The sequence below is a fragment of the Camelus dromedarius genome, chromosome 30 (assembly GCF_036321535.1).
Source record: "Camelus dromedarius isolate mCamDro1 chromosome 30, mCamDro1.pat, whole genome shotgun sequence".
Lineage (NCBI taxonomy): Eukaryota > Metazoa > Chordata > Mammalia > Artiodactyla > Camelidae > Camelus > Camelus dromedarius.
Window position 1 is genome coordinate 2,866,983 of NC_087465.1, and position 20,008 is coordinate 2,886,990.

Consider the following 20,008-nt stretch of genomic DNA (forward strand, 5'->3'; position numbering starts at 1 on the left):
TGGCTCCAGGAACAGAACTCAGCACAGCGGGGCCTTTCTGCAAAGACTGCTCTGCGGCCGCCCAGGTGCTTCTGCACTGTCAGAGCCTCCTCTCTGCAGGCGCAGGGTCAAGGACGGCTTCCCAAAGGCAGGGGCCACTCTGGAAGGTGGCTCTGACCGCAAGGAGACCGGTGGCGCTGCAGGCCGGGGCTGGATGCATGGTCTCCTCTCAGACCTGGGGGGCGGGGCGGTGCTGGCCCCCTCATTATGGGTGATGCGCTCTGGGGTGCAGGCAGCGGTCGTGCACCTTGACGCCTCCTGAGGGGACAGGATTTACAGCACCGCAGAACTGGGGCAGAGAGGAAGCCGGCCGCGAGCCTGTTCCTTTCATAAACGAAGGGGAGGATTATGAGCTGAAACACAAGGCATAGCTGCGGGAAGAGGAGGCTTCTGAGCATCACAGATGCTTCCTGCGAGGACTCGCCACGTCTCCTTTTCTTTTTTCCCCTCTTCAATGGGACACCCACATCCTTATGGTCTTTGTTTTATTTCTATACCTGAAGATTTCATTTTCCTGCCTTCTGTGCCTTTAATATAGGAAGAGTATACACCACCGAATTCCTACCATTTCACGTAAGATTCGGCTGTTTGAGGTTTGGAGCAAGCAGAATCTGTATTTGCATCAGGCAAACATTAAACTGACTAGGAACTGAAGTAAATGTTCTTATTTACTATTTGTATTGGCTTCCTGTGAACGCTGTAACAAAACTCTACAAACTTGGTGGCTTGAACCAATGGTTCTGGAGGCCAGAAGTCTGGAATCCAGGTCTGCAGGGCCCTGCCCCCGGGGCGGCTGGGGGACGACCTTTCTCGCCTCTTCCAGGGCCCCCACTGCCCGGTGGTGCCCGCCGTCCTGCCCGTTCCTTGGTTGGCAGCTGCACCGCCTCTGTCTCCGCGTCCTCGTCACACGGCCGTCTTTCCAATTGACGTGTGTGTCCGTGTTACTTCTCCTCTTCTGATAAGGACACTAGGGCTAACCTCGCTCCAGTGTGACCGCATCTTAATCAGCTACACCTGCAAAGACACTCTTTCCAAAACATGGTTACATTCTGAGGTTCTGTGTGGAGGTGGATCTGGGGGCCCTGTTTGATGAGTGTGCTGAGTGGATCCCACAATGAGTACACTGCAAGTTTATCAGCGTTAAATCAGAGATCTCCAGACTCTTGTGTGTGTTGCCAAACTTGGGGCCTTGTGTACACGTGCTTGGGCACGTGTGTGTGCGTGAACTTTAATAACAAAACCATGAAGCACTTAGCATGGCAAGTGTCCCCCACGACTGTGCTGGTGAAGCCGCTTGACCTAGGAGGGCAGCCCTCAGTGTCGCCGGCCTGTGCCCTGGCTGGTTTGGGAAGGGACACTGACGTGAGCTTGTGGGTGCAGGTTATTTGAAATGAAGGCCGACCTTGGCAGTTCTAAACAGGAGGAGATTCTTGGATGCAGGAACTGAAAAGTTCAACACAAATGCATGATGTTTAAAAAATCGACCGAGCTTGACTTGTCAAGCGGAGCAGCACGCCCAGCTTTGTCCTCATAAAACCAGATCGTGGTCAGGGAGGCGGGTGACCTGAGGCACGTCCCCTGCAGAGTGTGGGCCAGCTGCCGCACCGCGGTCCCCGGGGCCGGGATGGCGGCTCACACTTGTAAAGGGTCCTGGCCTCATTTCTATTCAGAACTCTGTACTTTTTTTTTTTTTTTTTTGAGAAAGGTTGAGATCATTTCCTTTGTGTAAAAATGGAAGGAAAGAAGACCTGAAAAGCTCTCCGCTGTGGACAGAATAGACTGTCAGCGGGTCCTGGATACTTTCTGGAGGCAGAACGCCACCTCCACCCCAGGCCCACGCGCACCATTCCCTGATCCTCTACTAATTACTAATTGTCGCAAGAGGGTCTGCAGCCCCATGGAGACGCCTCCCCTCCCTGCAGGCACATGAGGCAAGGGCTGAGCAGAGGAGGGTGGGGAGGCCCCTCGCGCCCTGGGGTGGCTCCCTGTTCAGACTCCCCGGCACGTGCTGGCGCCTCTGCCAGCCCAGGAGGCTGCAGGCTCAGTCCCTCTGCTCCGCCGGCCTCCCAGTGCCTTCGTCAGCCGTGATGTCCCGCCACGCTGGCCCCACTCCTGACCTCCCCCGCCCTTCCCCGGGCCCAGAGCCTCGTGGTCTCACTGGTGGATTTACGGTGAATAAACAAAAGGCGTATCACTCTGCCTGGGAGCCTTTCCTGCAGCGAGGGTGGCTGTCCAGGAAACCTTTACCAAAGCTCCTCACCCTAACCCAGAGCCTCCTACATTCAGGGTTATGTCTGTGATAACGTCTAGCCCGCCTCTTCCGGCCCTCAGAAGACTTTCCTCAAGGTGAGGTCAGTAGTCTTGTATATTTACTTTCCGTCTCTACCACGTTTCCTGGAAGAGAATAGGTTAAAATTGCATGGTGTGTGATTGAACCAAAGGGCAGGTATTCATCAAGACACCATAAGCCCTAAGGGAAATCACAATACAGGAGGGATTTGATATTAGAACATGAAATCTAAAAGGTTTAAATATTCTTAATCTCACTAAGACGTGTAAACAAAATTACCACTTAATATTCATTTGTAAGTGTTAACGCAGTACCAAAGAGTGCCTCTTTGAATTAACACAGGAGTTAAAACAATAAAAGAAGTCTGATGTCCCACTGGTAGACAGACTTAAGCAAAACGTGCCTTCTGATACGATTTCAGGATCTCTCAGTCTGGAAAAGCTGAAGTTACTGGTTGGTCACCGCCGTGCGGACCTCTCTGCCTTCGCTGTCTGGTGTGTTTTCTGTGGCTCCATCTCGGCAGCCTCACGCACCATCAGGGCTGCATCCTGATGCAGGAGGTTCTTTTTTTAAAAAAAAATTTGTATTGAAGTGCCGTTGATTTACAATGTTGTGTTAGTTTCTGATGTACAGCAGTGATTCAGTTATACATGTAGATATTATTTTTCAGACTCTTTTCCATTATAGGTTATTACAAGATATTGAATGTAGTTCCCTGTGCTCTACAGTAGGTCCTTCCTTGTTTATCTATTTTATATATGGTAGTTTGTATCTGCTAATCCCAAACTCTGAATTTATCCCTCCCTCCCCCTGCTGGCCTGGTAACCAGAGTTTGTTTTCTATGTCTGTGAGTCTCTTTCTGGTTTGTAAATAAGTTCATTTGTATGATTTAGATTCCTCATATAAGTGGTATCATATGAATTTTGTCTTTTTATGTCTAATTTACTTAGTATGATAATCTCTGGGTCCATCCCTGTTGCTGTGAATGGCATGATTTCGTTCTTTTTGTGGCTGAGTAGTATTCCATTGTGTAAATATACCATATATTCTTTATCTGGTCATCTGTCAGTGGACATTTAAGTTGCCTCCATGTCTTGGCTGTTGTAAACAGCGCTGCTGTGAACATTGGGGGCGGGGTGCTTGTCTTTTTTCAAATTAGAGTTTTCTGTGGACACATGCCCAGGAGTGGGACTGCTGGATCCTATGATAACTCAATTTTTAGTTTTTTAAGGAATCTCCATGCTGTCCCTAGTGGTTGCACCAATTTACATTCCCACCAAAGGTGTAGGAGGGCTCCTTTTTTCCCACATCCTCCCCAGCATTTTATTATTTGTGGGCTTTTTAATGATGGCCATTCTGACTGGTGTGAGGTGACACCTTCGTGTAGTTTTGGTTTGCATTCCTCTGATAATCAGCGATGCTGAGCATTTTTCATGTGCCTGATGGCCATCTGTATGTCTTCTTTGGAGATGTGTCTATTTAGGTCTTCTGCCCATGCTTTGATTGGGTTATTTGTTTCTATGATATTAAGCTGTATGAGATGTTTGTGTGTTTTAGAAATTAGTCCCTTGTCAGTCGCATGGTTGATGCAAGAGATTCTTGCACAGAAGCAAGACTGGCAGCCCCTCACCACCGTTACTATTCACAGCGCACTCTCCTTGCTTGACTGCTTTGTGCCAGCTCTCGTGGTCTGAGATGAGCGCACCCCTCCTGCCTCCCACCAGCCTCTCTGGTCTGCTGTCCCAGTCATCCCCAGCAAAGTCTGTTCTGCTCCCTCCCCTCCACGTCCTCCAGGGTCATCTCTACTCTCTTCCCTCACGTGTCTTAGCGCGTTGGATTCTTTCCTCCGTTTATTGAAATCCTTACGTTCAAGGCCCAGGATAGAAAGCGCCCATGCCACGAAGCTTTCTCTGCTTTTCCAGCTACAGGGAGCTGGTCTTCATTCTCTTAAAAGTTCTCCAGTCTTTACTGAGTCCTCCTTGCAGTGCTCACACAGGGTGGTGACCACTGTCGCGGTCCATGAACATGTTTGTCTCACGTACCAGATGATCTCTTTCTTCAGGGTGGGGTCACATGCATTTGTCTTCATTGTTCAACATGGTTTCTTACAGCAAGGAGGGGCTTGGCCAATACTTAAAGAAAGAAGGAAGGAAGGGAAGCGTGGTAGGAAGGGAGGGAGGAACTAATAAAAAACATGATGGAACCCCAAGTTGGAAGAGACCTTAGAGGTCACCTAATCTGAGTTCCCTCTATAACATCCTCAGATGTGTCATTAAAAATTGTTTAACTATTTATTTACTTTCAAAGTAGTTCAGCCTGTGTACAGACGACTCTATTTTCCCTTTCTGGGAAAGAGGGGGAAGCGGTGTATGCTGTAGATGAGAAAGGATGTTGGAATTTTGACCAAGTACAGAAATATAAGATACTATATAGGGAAGAGAGAATAATAAAAACTATCATGAGACAGTGAGCCATCGTTTAACTTGACTGATTTTTTTTCCCGAAAGAGGCCACTATTAATCATTTCTTGCTATTCTGGGCTTCTGTTTGTGCTGCTGCAGATTTCCGTGCTCCTCCTTGTCAGGCTGAGCCCTTCCTGGTACGAAGGTGACAAGTGGTGACTGTGGGAAGCTGACAGAATGAGGTGCAGGCATGGGTCTTGCTTGTTGTTCGGACGGAGGTGGAGACACAGAACCTTCTTACAGGCATTTAGTATTTCCTCTGCCGTTTCCAATATGAATGAGCGGTTGCCACATCTAACATGTATCTCAGACACAATCCGATCGGTATCATCTTCTTCTGCCCCTTCCCCACCAAAACCACCCCAGACGCCTCCCATGGCTTACGCCTCCCATGGCTGACGCCTCCATGGCTGACACCTCCCATGGCTGACACCTCCGTGGCTGACACCTCCCATGGCTGACGCCTCCGTGGCTGACGCCTCCCGTGGCTGATGCCTCCCGTGGCTGACGCCTCCGTGGCTGACGCCTCCCATGGCTGACGCCTCCCATGGTTGATGCCTCCATGGCTGTCTAGTTTGATCTTAAAAGACTGGAGACATTCTGCGTCTGTGTTGTGCTTCCTAGTTACCCCAGTGAAAGGGAATGCCCTGGTGACCGGGGCATTTGAGGGTGCTGTGCTGTGGCCGCGGAGTGTGCCCGGTGCTCTGGGGTCAGCAGGCGCCTCCTATTTGCTTTTGTAGTGCACCCCTTAAATATCACCACGCTCCCCTCCAGGCTCACCGCTCCAACACTCCCGTCTGCTCACTGGCTTTAGGGGAATCTTCTCTTCCTAACGTAAAAGCATGGTTCACAGTCCTCAGCGGCCAGCCCTGCCTGGTTCTCTCAGTGTCTGCAGCACATTGCAGGTTGGAAGCTGAAGGGTGGGCGTGGAGGTGTGCCTCGGCTGGTAGACAGATGCATGCACACGGAAGGAAACACACGTGTGCTGCAAGTAACTCTGATCTGAAGTGACTGGAGCAACCGAAATCTGTTCTGTTCCATTCGTTAGCAATGGTGCAGATCTGACGGTAATGTGAAACTATTTAAAAACATCCCATAGAAATGAGGGCCGCTGGAGGGAACTGAGAGCTGGCCATCTGGGTGATTTCGGGTATTTGAGGGTCTCGACACAAAGCCTCTGGACGGGGTTGTTCCTCACAGGTGTGTGGTGCTCAGGGGTCTCTGTGGCTTCCAGGGCCTGGGCACTGCTTTAGTCCAGCATCTCCTGATGAAAGAGAAGTCATGGAAGAGACTTTCCATGAATGGGCTGAACAAAAGACAAGACTAGAGTGTGATTTTTCAAATGTTAACTGGTAAGTCAATAAACCCTGTTTCGGTTGCGAGGATGAGGAATTCATTAAAGCTAATTTTAGAAATGGCAGCTTTGAAGGGGATGCTCACGGAAGACAGCTTCAAGAAGTAAAGCTAGTCAGTGTGAGCCAGGAAGCCACCAGAGAGCTGGACACTCTCTTCGGATTTTCAAGGTGTCTCTTCGTTGAAAATCTCCACTCTTCTTCCCTGAGAGCAGCTGCTTCTGGAATGGCCTTCTCACCCGTGTCCTTGGTTTGCCCCCGGCCTGGGCTCCAGGGCACCGCCGGGCCTCCACAGTACGGGTGCTGGGAGGCCTCCTTGGCCAGCACCATCTGATCGCAGCTTCTGGGTCTCTTAGGTCGAGTATGAAGAGAGAACAGCTGATTAACTAATCTCCCCTCCAGTCAGCTAAGGCGAGAGGCAGGCCCTCTGGGACAAAGCGGGCTCTCCAAGGCTTATCTCTTTACGGGACGTCTGAAAAGAAGGGTGGTGGGCAGGTGGGGGGAGCAACCGCCTGAACTGTGTTCGCTGTGACACTACCTGCGTACAAGGGGCTGCGGCTGGCGGTGGGAAGACGTGGTAGTGACTGGTACTTGCTGGGCATTGATTGCATGTCAGCGAGCAGGTCAGATGACGCGTCTGTGAGTGTGTGGTGTCATCCTGTCTCCTGATGATATAGGGACTACTGTTAGCTATCATTTACAAGTGAGGAAACTGAGGCCTAGAGAGATCAAAACCGGGTCACCAGGCGGTGTTGGAGCCAGGCAGTCTGGCTCCACTCCGATCCTGGGCCTGTGGTCTTAAGCATAAAGCTGACCTCCTTTGTTTTGGCTGCAAAGGAAGCTAAGGAGACGGTCATCTGGCGGCAGGCCTGGGCTGCACAGACCCGAGCAAAGCGAGACTGCATAATTCGGGGCTAAGCATGGGTGTGAAGCAATCTGTATGTTACTAGAGTCTAGAAGAGGAGGAGACAGAATGCTGCGGGCTCAGCGGTCAGGAGGAAGTGCGGTCTCCCTGGGCTTTTGAGAGCTTTTTCACTCAGTTTTAAGGAACTGTGATTCTTTTTGGAGACACTGAGGAAAAGCTATTAAAGGAAGCTGTCTGAAAGCCAGAGACCTCTGTACAGGGGTGGGTTACGGTGGTGGAGCCTAGGTTTCTGGGCCAGATCTCCCTCGAACCACCTCCGGGCCCAGCCCCGGTGTCAGGCTGTCTTAGCCCCGTCCTTACCCTGTCACGGCCTCGTGTGTCATGAGCAGGGATCCCCGGAGCGCCAGCTGCATTTACAGGTGGTAGCGCGTGAGGACTTCCATGCTCAGGGAGGGCGACGGTTAGCGGGTTTAGCAATCCACCCGTCCCCGTCTCCAAGCCCCAGTTCTGATATCATTTTCCCCACAATAGTGAGTGCGCTGGAGGTGCGACTGTGTTTGACTTGATAAAAAGCTATTTTTATAGTTACCTTTGAATATTCAAAATTAATACAGAGCCAAGCTTGTTGTAAATATAAAGAAGCCAAAAATTAATTTTCTCTCCTTTTTTTCCTTCTCTTTTTTCCTGTTCCTCAGATGGCTTCCCTTTATGTCTCAGGGCGTAATTCACTCGGAAATCGAACTTTACCTTCAAGGTGAGGACTAATGACAGCTGCAGCAGAAGAAAGGACAGGATGGCTTTGATACAGCTGACGTCACAGAACGGCCCCCGCGGCCCCCTTTGCTAGCTTACCGTTGGCATCAGATGCGCAGTTACTCCTCGCGGTGGGAGCCGGAGCCTGTGTGAGGTGTGTCGTGGCGGCGCCCGTGCCCTCCCGCGAGTGAGAAACCAGCCCGGGGAGCTGCTCCCGTTTCAGAGCTGAACTCACACTTCCTCTTCTCCCACTTGCAATGTCATCAGGCAGATCTGTTATTAACCGCACTTCACTTTTATTTTTGCAGAAATGCAAATAAACCATCCACCTAAAAGACAAGAGGAAGCAAATGGTAAATGCTATTGCCGCTTTTTGCCTTTTTAATCATCTGAAATACTGTTTCCAGATTAGCCACCTTGTACAGTTTTTAGTATATTCTTACTGAGTTTAAACTATTGATTAAAAAATACTTGAAATGAATGTAGAAACAGGTATTAAATTATGGGTTTGATTTATAAAGAAACTGACATAAGGGACTTTAGCTGTAAGAGCTTTTTCCTTCAATAATTTAAATACTTGGGGGAAATCATCATTTTTCGAAGGATTAATCTCTGTTAGTTATGCTTTTTTTAAACACTAACTTTACAGACTGGTTTCTCAGTTTTATTTTTGAGTCTTTTGAGATTAGCTGTTCTGTTAGATTCTCTTCAAATCATCCTATAACTTTGTTATTAATATGTTTATACTTTAAAGCTGATCTGAGTGAGGTAGACAGACATACTCCTAGTGTGCACATCAAATTAACAAACCTCTATATTTAAAAAATGTTTGTACCGTGTGTGATATTTTGAAACTAGGCAGGGTTTAATGTTAACATTATTATATTCACAAACTCCTGTGCTGATTAGGCTGGCCACTGTGGTGCAGACACCACATCCACACTGATGGTCAGCATTTGCACTTACTGATATTAGAAGTTACACTTCAGTTTATATTTTACTTTTCGCTTTTTTGTGATTTATAGAGGGAAGGCTGTGCATGTATTGCACTGTTAATACGGACAGAATTTTACTAATGTTCTAGAACCTCTTAGTAATTTTAAGGAGTCTCAAAAGGTCTGTCTTATAATAAGCCCTTAAGTAACAAAGCTTGAAATGACATTCTAAGTAGAAAATTATCCATTAATTCCAGAACTTGGCAGAGCATATATGAATAATAGAAGCTAATAGTTTTAAACTGAAGATTTTAATTAAGGATAAAAATGTTGAAAGTCCTCTGTTAATAATATTAGCCATGGAATCAAGGTCAGTGGTACGGAAATGCAGTGAAGCCGCAGTGTGCAGCAGAGCTGTGTACCTCAGGCTTTGGTTGATATCCTTTATCAGTGTCGTTTTGATTAAAATACATTGTTTTAAAGTTTTTTGGTTATTATTTCTGTGGTTTTTATTTTTATGAGCTTATTAAAATGTCTTTTTTATAGTATAAACGTGGATTAACCACAGACCTTAGTTCATGAGACACCATCATTATTTGTCTGCGAATGGTCTTCTATCTTACTTCGTTTTTAAATTCTGAAGAATACGATCTTTCAGATGTCTTAGGATATGATTATAGAAATACACTGGTAGTCTTATAGTTGTATGAATAAGCTAATTTATGGTGTGGAAAGAACCCTGAGAAGTTAAGTAGTCTGACCTGATGAGGCAGTGTTACGTCGTGGTTGAGTGTTGAAGATCAAATGTGAGTCTTTGATTTTGAAAGTATATGAAGCGTGTTCACACAATTCGTACCTTTTAATGGAGCTGCAGTGGGAGGAGAGTCACGCCTGATGCAATTTCAGTTTCATGGTAGAAGGAAAGGAAAAGCAAAGAATCGACCGAGTTAATTTAATTTCATTTTGAGGTGATTAACAGTAAGTACAACTGTGTCACTAACTCTGTGCCGTGTGTGATGAGTTCCCAGTTACCTAAGACATGTTTCCCAAACTGTGACACCTGATAAACATAAGTATTCATAGTTCATGTGGGTAAAGCCATCGCCCTAGTAAAACCGCACTTCTGCATGAGACTGGACTTGGCCATGAGAGCATGCTTAATTGCACTGCTGGGCTGAACTGTCCAGCTTAGCGCATGCTGTGTAACACTCTTGCAGCTACTTACTGTGCTAAACCCGCTTACTGATGCTAAAAAACTTATATTAATCTTATAGTAATAAATGCATTTCAATTAATTCTAATTCTAACTTTCTCAAGATACGTTTGAATGATCTAGAAAAACAGCCATATCATACGTGAGTAATGGCATCTTTCCTGGTCCCGGGACGCTGTCTGGGTCCCTGGTCCGTGTGGAGGAGCAGCAGTGAGAACGTTAATAGTGGGCACACGCAGTGTGTGCTGGGTGGGGGCTGACGTTTTAGATGTGTTGCTCTGTTCAGTCCTCACGGTAACCCCTGAAGCACATGGTATCGTTAGTCCGTTTCACAGCTGATGAATCTAAAGGACAGAAAAGCTGCTGCTGCTTTTTTTTTTTTTTTTTTGACTTGCCTAGATCACACGGGTGGCAGCTAGCAGATTTAGAATTTGAATCCAAGTGGTTTGACTCCATGGTCTGCACTGTTCTTGCTTTCACAGGAGCTGCTTCTAACTGTTCCCAGACGCTCATCACGCGCGCACGTGTGCGCGCGGGCGCGCGCGGCGGCTCTGCCGTCGCGGTGACACAGCGCGCTCCGGCAGGCAGAGAGGCTGCTGAGCATCTCAGTTAGTAGCGCAGATTCTAAATCTTGACGGCAGCACTTAACTCACTGCGTGGCTTGGGGAAATCACTGTGTTTCTCTGTGCCTCAGTTCTGTCTTATAAAATGGAGACAATAGTAGAAACGACCAGGGTGCCGCGAGGATCAGGTGAAATCCCATCCAGGCCCCGGCGCTTGGTGGTGGTGGTGGTGGGGGGGGCAGCAGGTGTGCGTTTGCAGACGCCGCTGTCCCTTGCGATGAAACGCGTCACGGGTCTCGGGCACCCGGGCTGGAGCGCGAGCCCCTGCGCCGCCGTCCGCTGTCTCTGGGTCCGCTTCTCTGCTCAGCCTGTGCTTCCGGCGTCCTTTACTGCAGCGATAAATGATAAACAGAGCCAGAGAAGTGACGAAAGATTCACCCTGAACCAGTATCAGTCAGAATTATGTGATAGAGTCACTGCTGCCAGTGCTTTATGGTTGCTTTCTGGACTTAAAGTGGAGAAAATCAAGTATTGTTTGAAACCATTTTATTCTAGGAAGCATAACTGTTTCTAATTCAGTATCATATTTGTCCCAACTCCTGTGATAGTCAGTATGTAATTTCTCTATTGCTTTCCACGTATAATAGGATTAATAATATTTGTCTCTTGGAAGAATAAAAATATTTGTAAAGTACTTAAAAATTTCAAAACCTCTCATGATCCTCTTACGAGGCTGTATTCTGAAGGACTTGTGAGTTATATACACAGAATTGTTTGGAGATAAAATTACCAAAATTAGAATAAAGTAATAATTTGTCTTGTTTACAATATCGTTGCCAATCTCATTGGAATATATTTACACACCCTTCAAAATCGGGGTGACACAAGGTCAGTGTTGTTTGTGTTGTCTTTGTGCTAATAACAAGGCCCATTATGAGGTACTTAGCAGTGTCCTTGTCCTCTGTACAAAAGCGACACTCATGGCATCTCATCAGGAAGATGTGTTCTTTGTTAACTGAGGAATATTTTTATACTGTGCTGAAACGTTCTTAGTAATACATTGAATGTCCGTCCTCACACGTGAGATCTGTACTTTTCAAGATACTTCTTGACAGATCCGCAAACGCTGCAGGAGTCTTTGACGTACTCGTTTTCGAAGAAGCTACTGTGGCCGAGTATTATCTCGGGCACCGGGGACACAGGGGCTTTTAAGGTCAAACTCGCCCTTCCAGGGCCGGGAGGCGCAGAGAGACGGTGTTCATGCCGTACCTGAGGGCTGACGTGTGCACAGGGCCCAGCAGAGGCGGGGCGAGAAGGGCTCGTTCTGGTGACTGGGAGGGGTGTCTGGAAATGCCTCCTGGAGGAGGTGACCTCCGAGCTGAGCCGGGAGTCAAAGGTGTTCACCAGGTCGGGGCAGGAGAAGGGAGGTAAAGGAGAGGCATCCTGGCAGAGGGACCTCAGGCCAAGCCTGGAGGCGGGAAGGTGCCTTCGGGATAGCTGAAGGGAGGGGCAGAGGGAAGTGGTCACGTGAGAGGGGCGTCTGGGGTCACAGGCTGCTCTGTGGGGTGTTGCAGGCTGTGGGTGTCAGTATTATGAGCAGAGCTGAGTTAAGCATTTGACAGGCATGCGAGTCTGTAAGTAATGTTAAAACATTGCCACGGAGGTAAAGATGGAGAGTTTTCTCTTATTCTGGCCTCTCAAGGAGCAAAGGAAATGTGGGTGGGCGGATCTCTTGGGTTCACCACCTCGAGTCTGGGGACCCTCACAGGGCTCTGGGCGAGGGGATGGGTCTGGTTACCGTGAGGGCTTTTGCCCTCGGAGCCGCCTACAGGTCTGCATCTCTCCTGCCACAACGCGGTCCCTCTCAGGCAGGAGCCGCCCTGACGTCTCCTGGCGGCAGGACCGGCCTCCCTGGGCCGAGCCCACCCACCCAGGCCCCCGCCGTCTGCAGGGGCGCACCGGGTTCTGTCACTCTCCCCGTGTCTTCCTGCGATGCTCGGGTGTGTGTGCAGGCATACCTGCTGTCTGCGTGTCACCAGGCAAGCATGGCAATCCCCGTTTTCACTGTGCCTCGTGTGGCTTTACGGCAGGCAGCCTGGAGAGCTCCCCCCTCACTACATGAGCCAACAAGTACGCGGGAAGAGCTTCATTTACACCCGTCCACCCCAGGCTTCTCTGCGCGGTCACTCCGTGGGCAGTTGCCAAGTAACTGCAAGCGTGTCTAGACACAGATGTGTCTCTGCTCAACCACAGGGTCAGTTTTCTGAGCTGCAAAGTCAAGTGCACGAACCCCTGTCACAGAATGCGCAGATTCAGGGTGAGGCTGAAATGCTGAATCGACGGAAGGGCGTTGAGCTTCACCAGCTACAGGGGCTTCGTTCACCAAAGTAACTCACTCGTGCCTTCCTGAAAATAAACCTCCAATCAATTAGTAAGAGAATTTGGAAAGGACGATGTTCACAGCAGGCCCGTGGTCTGCGTCTTTCCTGAACCTGGGGAGTGAGAGCTGCCTCAGCCAAACCCCTTGTCTGCGCACCGACGCCCAGGCCTCCGGGAGCAGCGCCGGGGGCGTCTGTAAGTGAAAGGGAATCGAAGGCTCCCGTCCGCGAAATGCTCTCGCCTGCTGTTCTGCGCACAGGAAGCCACCCCAAAACAAGCAGCGGCTCAAAGCAGGAATTCGCTGTGAGCTGCCGCCTTTCAGCGGCTCGGCGTGGCTCGGCCAGGTGACTCTGACGGAACCTCTCCTGGGATTTTAGTCCAGCGGTGCTGCGGGTGGGGCTGCCCTGGGGGCTCAGCCAGGCTGCCGGTTCCGGGGCTGGGTGCTCGCCTGCAGTGGCCCATCTGCCTGAGGCCTCTGTGTGCCTTGGGTTTTCATAGCGCGGCTCCTGGGGTCCACCAGGGCGTGCTCTCACCAGCCCAGGCTGACTCAGACTTGGAAGTCCCCGAGTGCCACTTGTGCTGCTTTGTATTGGCCAAGGGCAGCCCAGACTCAAAGGGAGGGACACAGACTCCACCTGTTAATAGAGCAGCATCTACGGAACAGAAACAGACCCGCAGACACAGTGAACAATCTATGGTCACAGGGTGGGGGCGGAACGGGTAAACTCAGGGGTCTGAGGTCTGCAACTGTTAGCCACCATATATAAAAGTAGGTTACAAAAACCAAGTTTCTTCTCTGTAGCACAGGGAACTATATTCAATATCTTGTAACAACCTTTAATGAAAAGAGTATGAAAATGAATATATGTATGTGTATGCATGACTGGGACATTGTGCTGCACACCAGAGACTGACACATTGTAACTGACAATACTTCAATTAAAAAATTAAATTAAATTAAAAAAACAGAGGAGCAGAATGGTCACTTGCAGAAGAGCACGTGGGTTGGGAGAGGTTGGTGAGGCCTTCTTTATTTTTAATTTTTTTTTATTGAAGTATAGTCAGTTTACAATGCTGTGCCAATTTCTGGTGTCCAGCATAATTGTTCAGTCATATAGAAATATACATATATTTGCTCTCATATTCCCTTTCACCATAAGTTACTACAGGATATTGAGAATAGTTCCCTGTGCTCTACAGTATAAACTTGTTTACCTATTTTATGTATATTGGTTAGTGTCTACAAACCTAGAGCTCACCATTTACCAGAGGGAAAAGGGGTGGGAAGGGATTAACATGGTGAGGACGTCTTTAATAATAATGCAGCGTGAGCGGGCAGGAGACGCCTGGTTTGTCCAGGCTGTCTATGGTAAATAAACCTGGTATTCTGCTCGAGCAGCAGGGCACCCTGACAGGTCATGCACCAATGATGGTGCCGTGTCCAGTGACACTTTAATGACCAAAACAGGCGGCAGGCTGGATCTGGCCAGCGCACAATCGTTTGCCAACCCCGCGTCTGTCATCTCTCCAAAGGAAGAACGCTTGGCCTGTGGTTGCTAGTGAACCGTTGGCAAACTTGGTATCAGGGCAGATCTGTAAACTCTGCTGAGTCTGACCTAACAGTTCGACTCACGTGGTCCCTTAGCCTCTTAAATGTCTTCCACAGGCTTGTCCATCATGTGGACACTTAATATCTGTAAATCGGCTGGTCAGCAAGGGTTACTGAGTTCCAGACGTTGCTGCAGCATTACATCCTGAAGTTCAGGGCGCCCCAGTCCTGCAGTGTGTATACTTACTGCCCGTAGCTGTGCGGGACTGCAGATGACAGGCTGTATGCTCCTCATTGTTAGGAAGGTTCCTGTTAAACCTTACTGCCTTATTGACAGGACATCCACATTTATTACGAGTTACTTGAGGTAGATGAGCAGCAATGGCTTTTTGCATCATCAGCAAACTTTTTTTTTTTTTTAAAGCTGTTCAAAATCCTTGTAAATATAAGATAAATATTTAAACTTCAATTACTTGAAATTCTCTTTCTTCCTTTGGGAGCTTTGCATATTAATAGAAATGATTTCTAAAAGGGTTAACAGATGACAGTGTTTTTTTGGTGTGACTCCTTGGGGTTGAACAAATGGCACCCATAAATAAAGAAAAAAAGACAGAAACTTGTAGAGACAAGATATCTGAACTCATGTTATTTTGATTTTTTTGGGGGGGGGGTGAAGAAAGTTTCACAATAGAAAATTATGGGGAAAAACTTTTAATTGTGACAATATTATAAGTAATACAAACAGTATAAACATACTTTTAGCTCTGATAAAAACAAACTGTTTCTCAGGACAGTGGAACTTTTCAGCATAGTCTCAGAGTATTTCTAACGTTATTTTCAACAAATGTTCCTAACTATCTTGTATCTTAGATAGCAAGACATTCTTAGAGAAGTTAAGCGGTCAAGCTTTAAAAGCATACTATAGAACTGCAGGAAAGCACTTGCTTTTGTCCAGCAGCAGAAAAGAAAATCATGCCCAGGAAAACTTGAAAATAACAGAAATCACCACCGAAGGCATTCCATTCGTTACTCTAAAGCTCACGCCCTGGTGACATGCTGGTTCCACAAGGGAAGACACAGGAGAGCTACACACATCCGTGGTGCGTGGATGTTTGTCTCTGTTTTAGTGAACGACATCCAAGCCGCTGTGCGAGCTCACTCCTGACCTTCTCGCGGTGACCGCGTGATGCCGAGCCCCAGGGCAGGCCCCGGCGGCAGGGGAAGGAGGAGGGTGCGATGGAAGAGACCTAAGAAAAGGAAGGAGCTTCTTTACCTTCTTGAATTATGCATCAAAGCGCAGGCGGAAAGCCTTCTTTAAGCACTGATATCGTGATATGATTCTCAATGGAATTGTAGTTCAAGTGTGTGTATTTCCCGTTTTCCTGCATGAGTTGCGTTTCCTCAAAGCACACATCCTACGTGGCAGACGTGGCAGGCAACCCGCCTTGGTTCTGCCCTCCTTGGCTTTTTGGTACCATGTTAAGTTCCACCTTTATTGTCAGATGTAGAATTACACAAAGTTTACTTGACACAAGTTTTGTGAAGCCAGTTAGAGATACTCGAGTGATCTTTGTGGATATATTGGGGAAGAGAGAGTAGCATTATGTATTAAAAAGGAAGATAACCTCTTGGGGGAGGCATCACTGAGAACTCAGGTGATCAGAATGGTGATGAGTCTTCAAACTATAATGTTTGAAAATATAAAAAATACTCAAAAGGCAGTGTGTGTTTCCGGGGCTTTTAAAAATAGCAACGAAGACATCTTTAGGTCGCCCCTGCAATCCAGGGATGCCCTGCGATGAGGAGAGGTCCGCCCGCAGGACCTCATCCCCTGTCACGCCTGACTGCCTGATGTGGGCTCAGCGTCAAGAGGGTTTTACCGCTGCAGGGTTGATGGTGCAGTTTTCCAAAGTGCACAAAATGATCAAATAAATACCATCTCAATTTATCTTTCCAATGAAACCAATCGTGGAACAAGTCGTAGATCTTGTTAAAAGATGTTTTCTGTCATGCTCTGCGCACTCAGCCTTCCGGTGCGCCCAGCATTGCCACGGCAGGGGGCTCAGCCATCCATTCTGCTTACACGATACATTGTCTTTCTCAATTTCACATGCGTCTTGTCTTCATCCTCCCTCTCCCAAACTCAGCTCCCCTGGCTGGGTCTTACAAACAGCATGTTACTCCTGATTTGTTGGTTCTTTCCAGCCCTTAGGGGACTCCAGTATTTTTTCTTGAAAAAAATTTTAGCTCCTTTGGCTTTGTTTTTTAGGTCTTCCACATCCTCACCGTGATTCTGCTAGAATCACCAAACTGTGTTGCCAGCCCCAGCTTGACAGGGCGCTCCCTCTTGCAGATACTGCCTTCACGTCAGGCTCTCAGTGTATCTGTATCCATCCACACTAAGAGATTTGACAGTGATACCTAAGTAAACTCCTCACGCCTTCGAGCCAAGCACTGGTACTAAATGCGTCTCAAATATCTGCTCTCCTGAAAAGCCCACTGCTTATTTGCTTTGTGATTAAAATGCTATAGTATTTCCAAAACTTGTCAACATGCTACCTTCCAAAAGGAGTCCATGATTAGCAACTATTTTAAAACTTACTGATTTCACAAATTATCCATTTCATAACTAAGTTGATTATGTAGGATTCTTTGTTTCCTAGTATCAGCATGGTTTTTCTCCACAATTTCGTATTGATTTTTTTTTTTCCTTTGCAGAAGGAGATTGGAAGGTGACAGTTGTCACCGGCGATCTTGAAAATGCCGGCACCACGGCAACAGTATCTCTTTATGTCTATGGAGAAGCAAGATGTTCAGGTCCCATTATTTTGGGATCTGGGAAACACCACCTGTTTAACCCCAACAGTGCAGATATATTCAAGGTAAAATTGATACGTATAACTTTCTTCCTAAGACATATCATGATAAACATTGCCTAGGATGGGATGGAGAATATTCTGGTTTGTTTGTTTTGGTATTGCATTACACTTTCTTGGTAAACATGAAATCTTCTACCCCAAGGGAGGTGGGAAACAAGAATAATGCAGGAACGTAAGATTTTTGTTTCTCCCTTACTTTTTATTTGTATAAAGCCAACAAAGTCTATGAACTTGAGAAAGTTTAAAAATCAGAGTAAAGAACATTTACTCCTAATCCTGCCATGTAGTTGGCTATTTCCACTTTGAATGTCTTTTCTCGTCCTTGTCCGTCTGCGTGGAGCACGACGCTTCGCTGGGAAGGTGGCACAACCTGATGGTTTGGACATGGTCTGAGGAGTCAGAGGGCCAAGATTCAAATGCTGACTTCCCCACTGACCAGCATGGTGGCCTCTATAAGTTCCTTCACTGCTGTGTGCCTGAATAGGGTTACCATGAGGATTAAATGAATCAATCCACGGAAAGTGTTTAGTGCCCCAAATGCTCAATGAATGTTTGCTATTAACGCTGTGGTATGTGGGAAATTTTGTACCCCCTTAGTTAAACACGGAGCTGGTCTTTCCAATTATGATTTTTATTGATGAAATATTGAGTATATGAAATTTACCATTTCATTAACCATGGGTAAATAAAGGACTTTGCCACTGTTGGACATTTAAATGGCTTCTAGGTTTTACTGTGATAAATGGCGCTATAATGAACACATTTTTAAATCTTCATTTCTTCTTCCCTCTAACCAAAGCTATCTTATTTTCTTATGACAAATTCCGAGAAATGGGATTAATCTTGACCCATTCTGACAAAGTGCTTTGTAACAGTGTACAGCACTGTGCCCAGCAGCACATGGTAGTAACTGATGTGTTTTAATTGTTATTAAATCATCACTACACACCCCAAATCATGGTCTGCATATTTCTGCTACATGTTTAATATCTTTTAATTAAAATTTCTCAGCACTATTGCAGGTTGCAGGATGTGACTGTGGATCTATGTAAGTTTATCTGCACTTCTTTTTGTTAAAAGGCTTTGTGAAGGTGGATTCACACATACCATAGTGTTCGCTCAGTTAAAGTGCACAATTCATGGTATTCAGTACGTTCACGGGGTCGTACGACCTTCGTCACACTCTAACTTTAGGACGCTGCCATCACCCCACAGGAAGCCCATACGCGGGGGCGGGACCTCTGCAGTCACCTTATCCCCAGCCTTTGGAAGCCAGTCATTTCCTTTCTAGCCCCACAGAGTTTCCTGTTCTGGGTGATGCACATGAATGGAGTCATACAACGTGGAGTCTTCTGTGTATGGCTTTTTAAAATTTAGCATCACGTGTTAAGGTTAATCTACGTTGCAGCAAGTGTCAGTATTTCATTTTTTATGGCTAATATTAAATCTTACGGATATTTCACATTTTATTTAGCCGTTCACCAGTTGATAGACATTTGGGTTGTTTCTATTTCTCAGCTATGAGTAGGACTCGTTACTATGAATAATGCTGTGAGCATCCAGTTCGTCCTGTGGACATACGCTATCATCTCTCTTGGGTAGATACCTAGGAACAGAATGGCTGGATCGTATGGTAACTCTGTGTTTAACATTTGAGGAACCGCCAAGCTGTTTTCCAAAGTGGCTGAAACATTTTTGCATTCTCACCAGCAGCGTGTGAGGGCTCCTAAATTTCTCTGCCTTCTCGCAGGAATGTGTTATTGTCTGTTTGATCCTGGCCGTCCTGGAGGGTATGATGTGATGTCTCACTGTGGTTTTGATACATTTCCCTAAGGACTAATTAGGCTGAGCATCTTTTCATGTGTTTGTTGACATTTGTGTATCTTCACTGGAGAAGTGTCTACTCAAATTCTTTGCTTTTTTAAAATTGGATTATTTATCTCTTTACTAATGAGCTTAAGAGTCCTTTGTATATTCTGGACACGAGTCTCTTCTCATATATATGTTTTTGAAATGTTTTCTCCCATTTTGTGGGTCATCTTCTGACTTTCTCGATGGTTTGGGTTTGAATTGCTTCTGGTGTCCTTTCAGCTCGGCCTGAAGGGCTCCGTTAGCTTTTCCTGCAGGGCTGTTCTGCTATTGGTGGGCTCTCTGTTGTTCTCTATTTGGGAACCTCTTAATCTGCATATAGAATTCCTGGTTGACAGTTTTCTTTTGGCTTTTTGAAGACATCATCCCACTGCTTTCTGGTGAGAAGTCAGCTGTTAGTGTTATTGACAATCAGTCTGTGATGAGTTATTTTTTTTCCGCCACCTTCAAGGCTCTCTCCTTATTTCTGGCTTTCAGTAGTTTGGCTGTGCTGTGTCTGGATGTACACTGCCTTCCTGTTGGTTTTCACGGCTACCATGGGTGCGAGGTTGCTGGTTCTTAAGGCTGCTGTGGAACTGGTGAGAGAGAAGTGGGAGCAGATGAAGCCACAACGCACAGACCCTCCTGTTCTCTCTGAGGTTTGCGTTTTCGCTGATCACGTGCCCTTCAGGTTGCTGCAAGCCTTTGGTTAATTTCCAGAGCTCTTGAAATTTTGATTTCAGTAATTTTTGCCATTGCGTTTGTGGAGGAGTGAATTTACAGAGGGCCTCAATATGTCATTCTGGAAGCCCTGCTCTCCCCTTTACCTTCATCATACTTTTTTTCTGTTTTATTGGAACTTCTGTTCCTCTGTGGAAGCT

General features: G+C 46.9%; 1 protein-coding gene across 1 annotated transcript in view; it reads left to right on the forward strand.

Moving 5' to 3' along the window:
- The window catches only part of RP1 (RP1 axonemal microtubule associated), a 140,067-nt gene that overhangs the window by 78,917 nt on the left and 41,142 nt on the right, over positions 1–20,008 (forward strand). Inside the window, exons 22-24 of the mRNA XM_064480818.1 lie at positions 7,704–7,762; positions 8,070–8,114; positions 17,119–17,282. Of these exons, the coding sequence (XP_064336888.1) occupies positions 7,704–7,762; positions 8,070–8,114; positions 17,119–17,282 (268 nt within the window). The remainder of the gene's footprint in view (positions 1–7,703; positions 7,763–8,069; positions 8,115–17,118; positions 17,283–20,008) is intronic.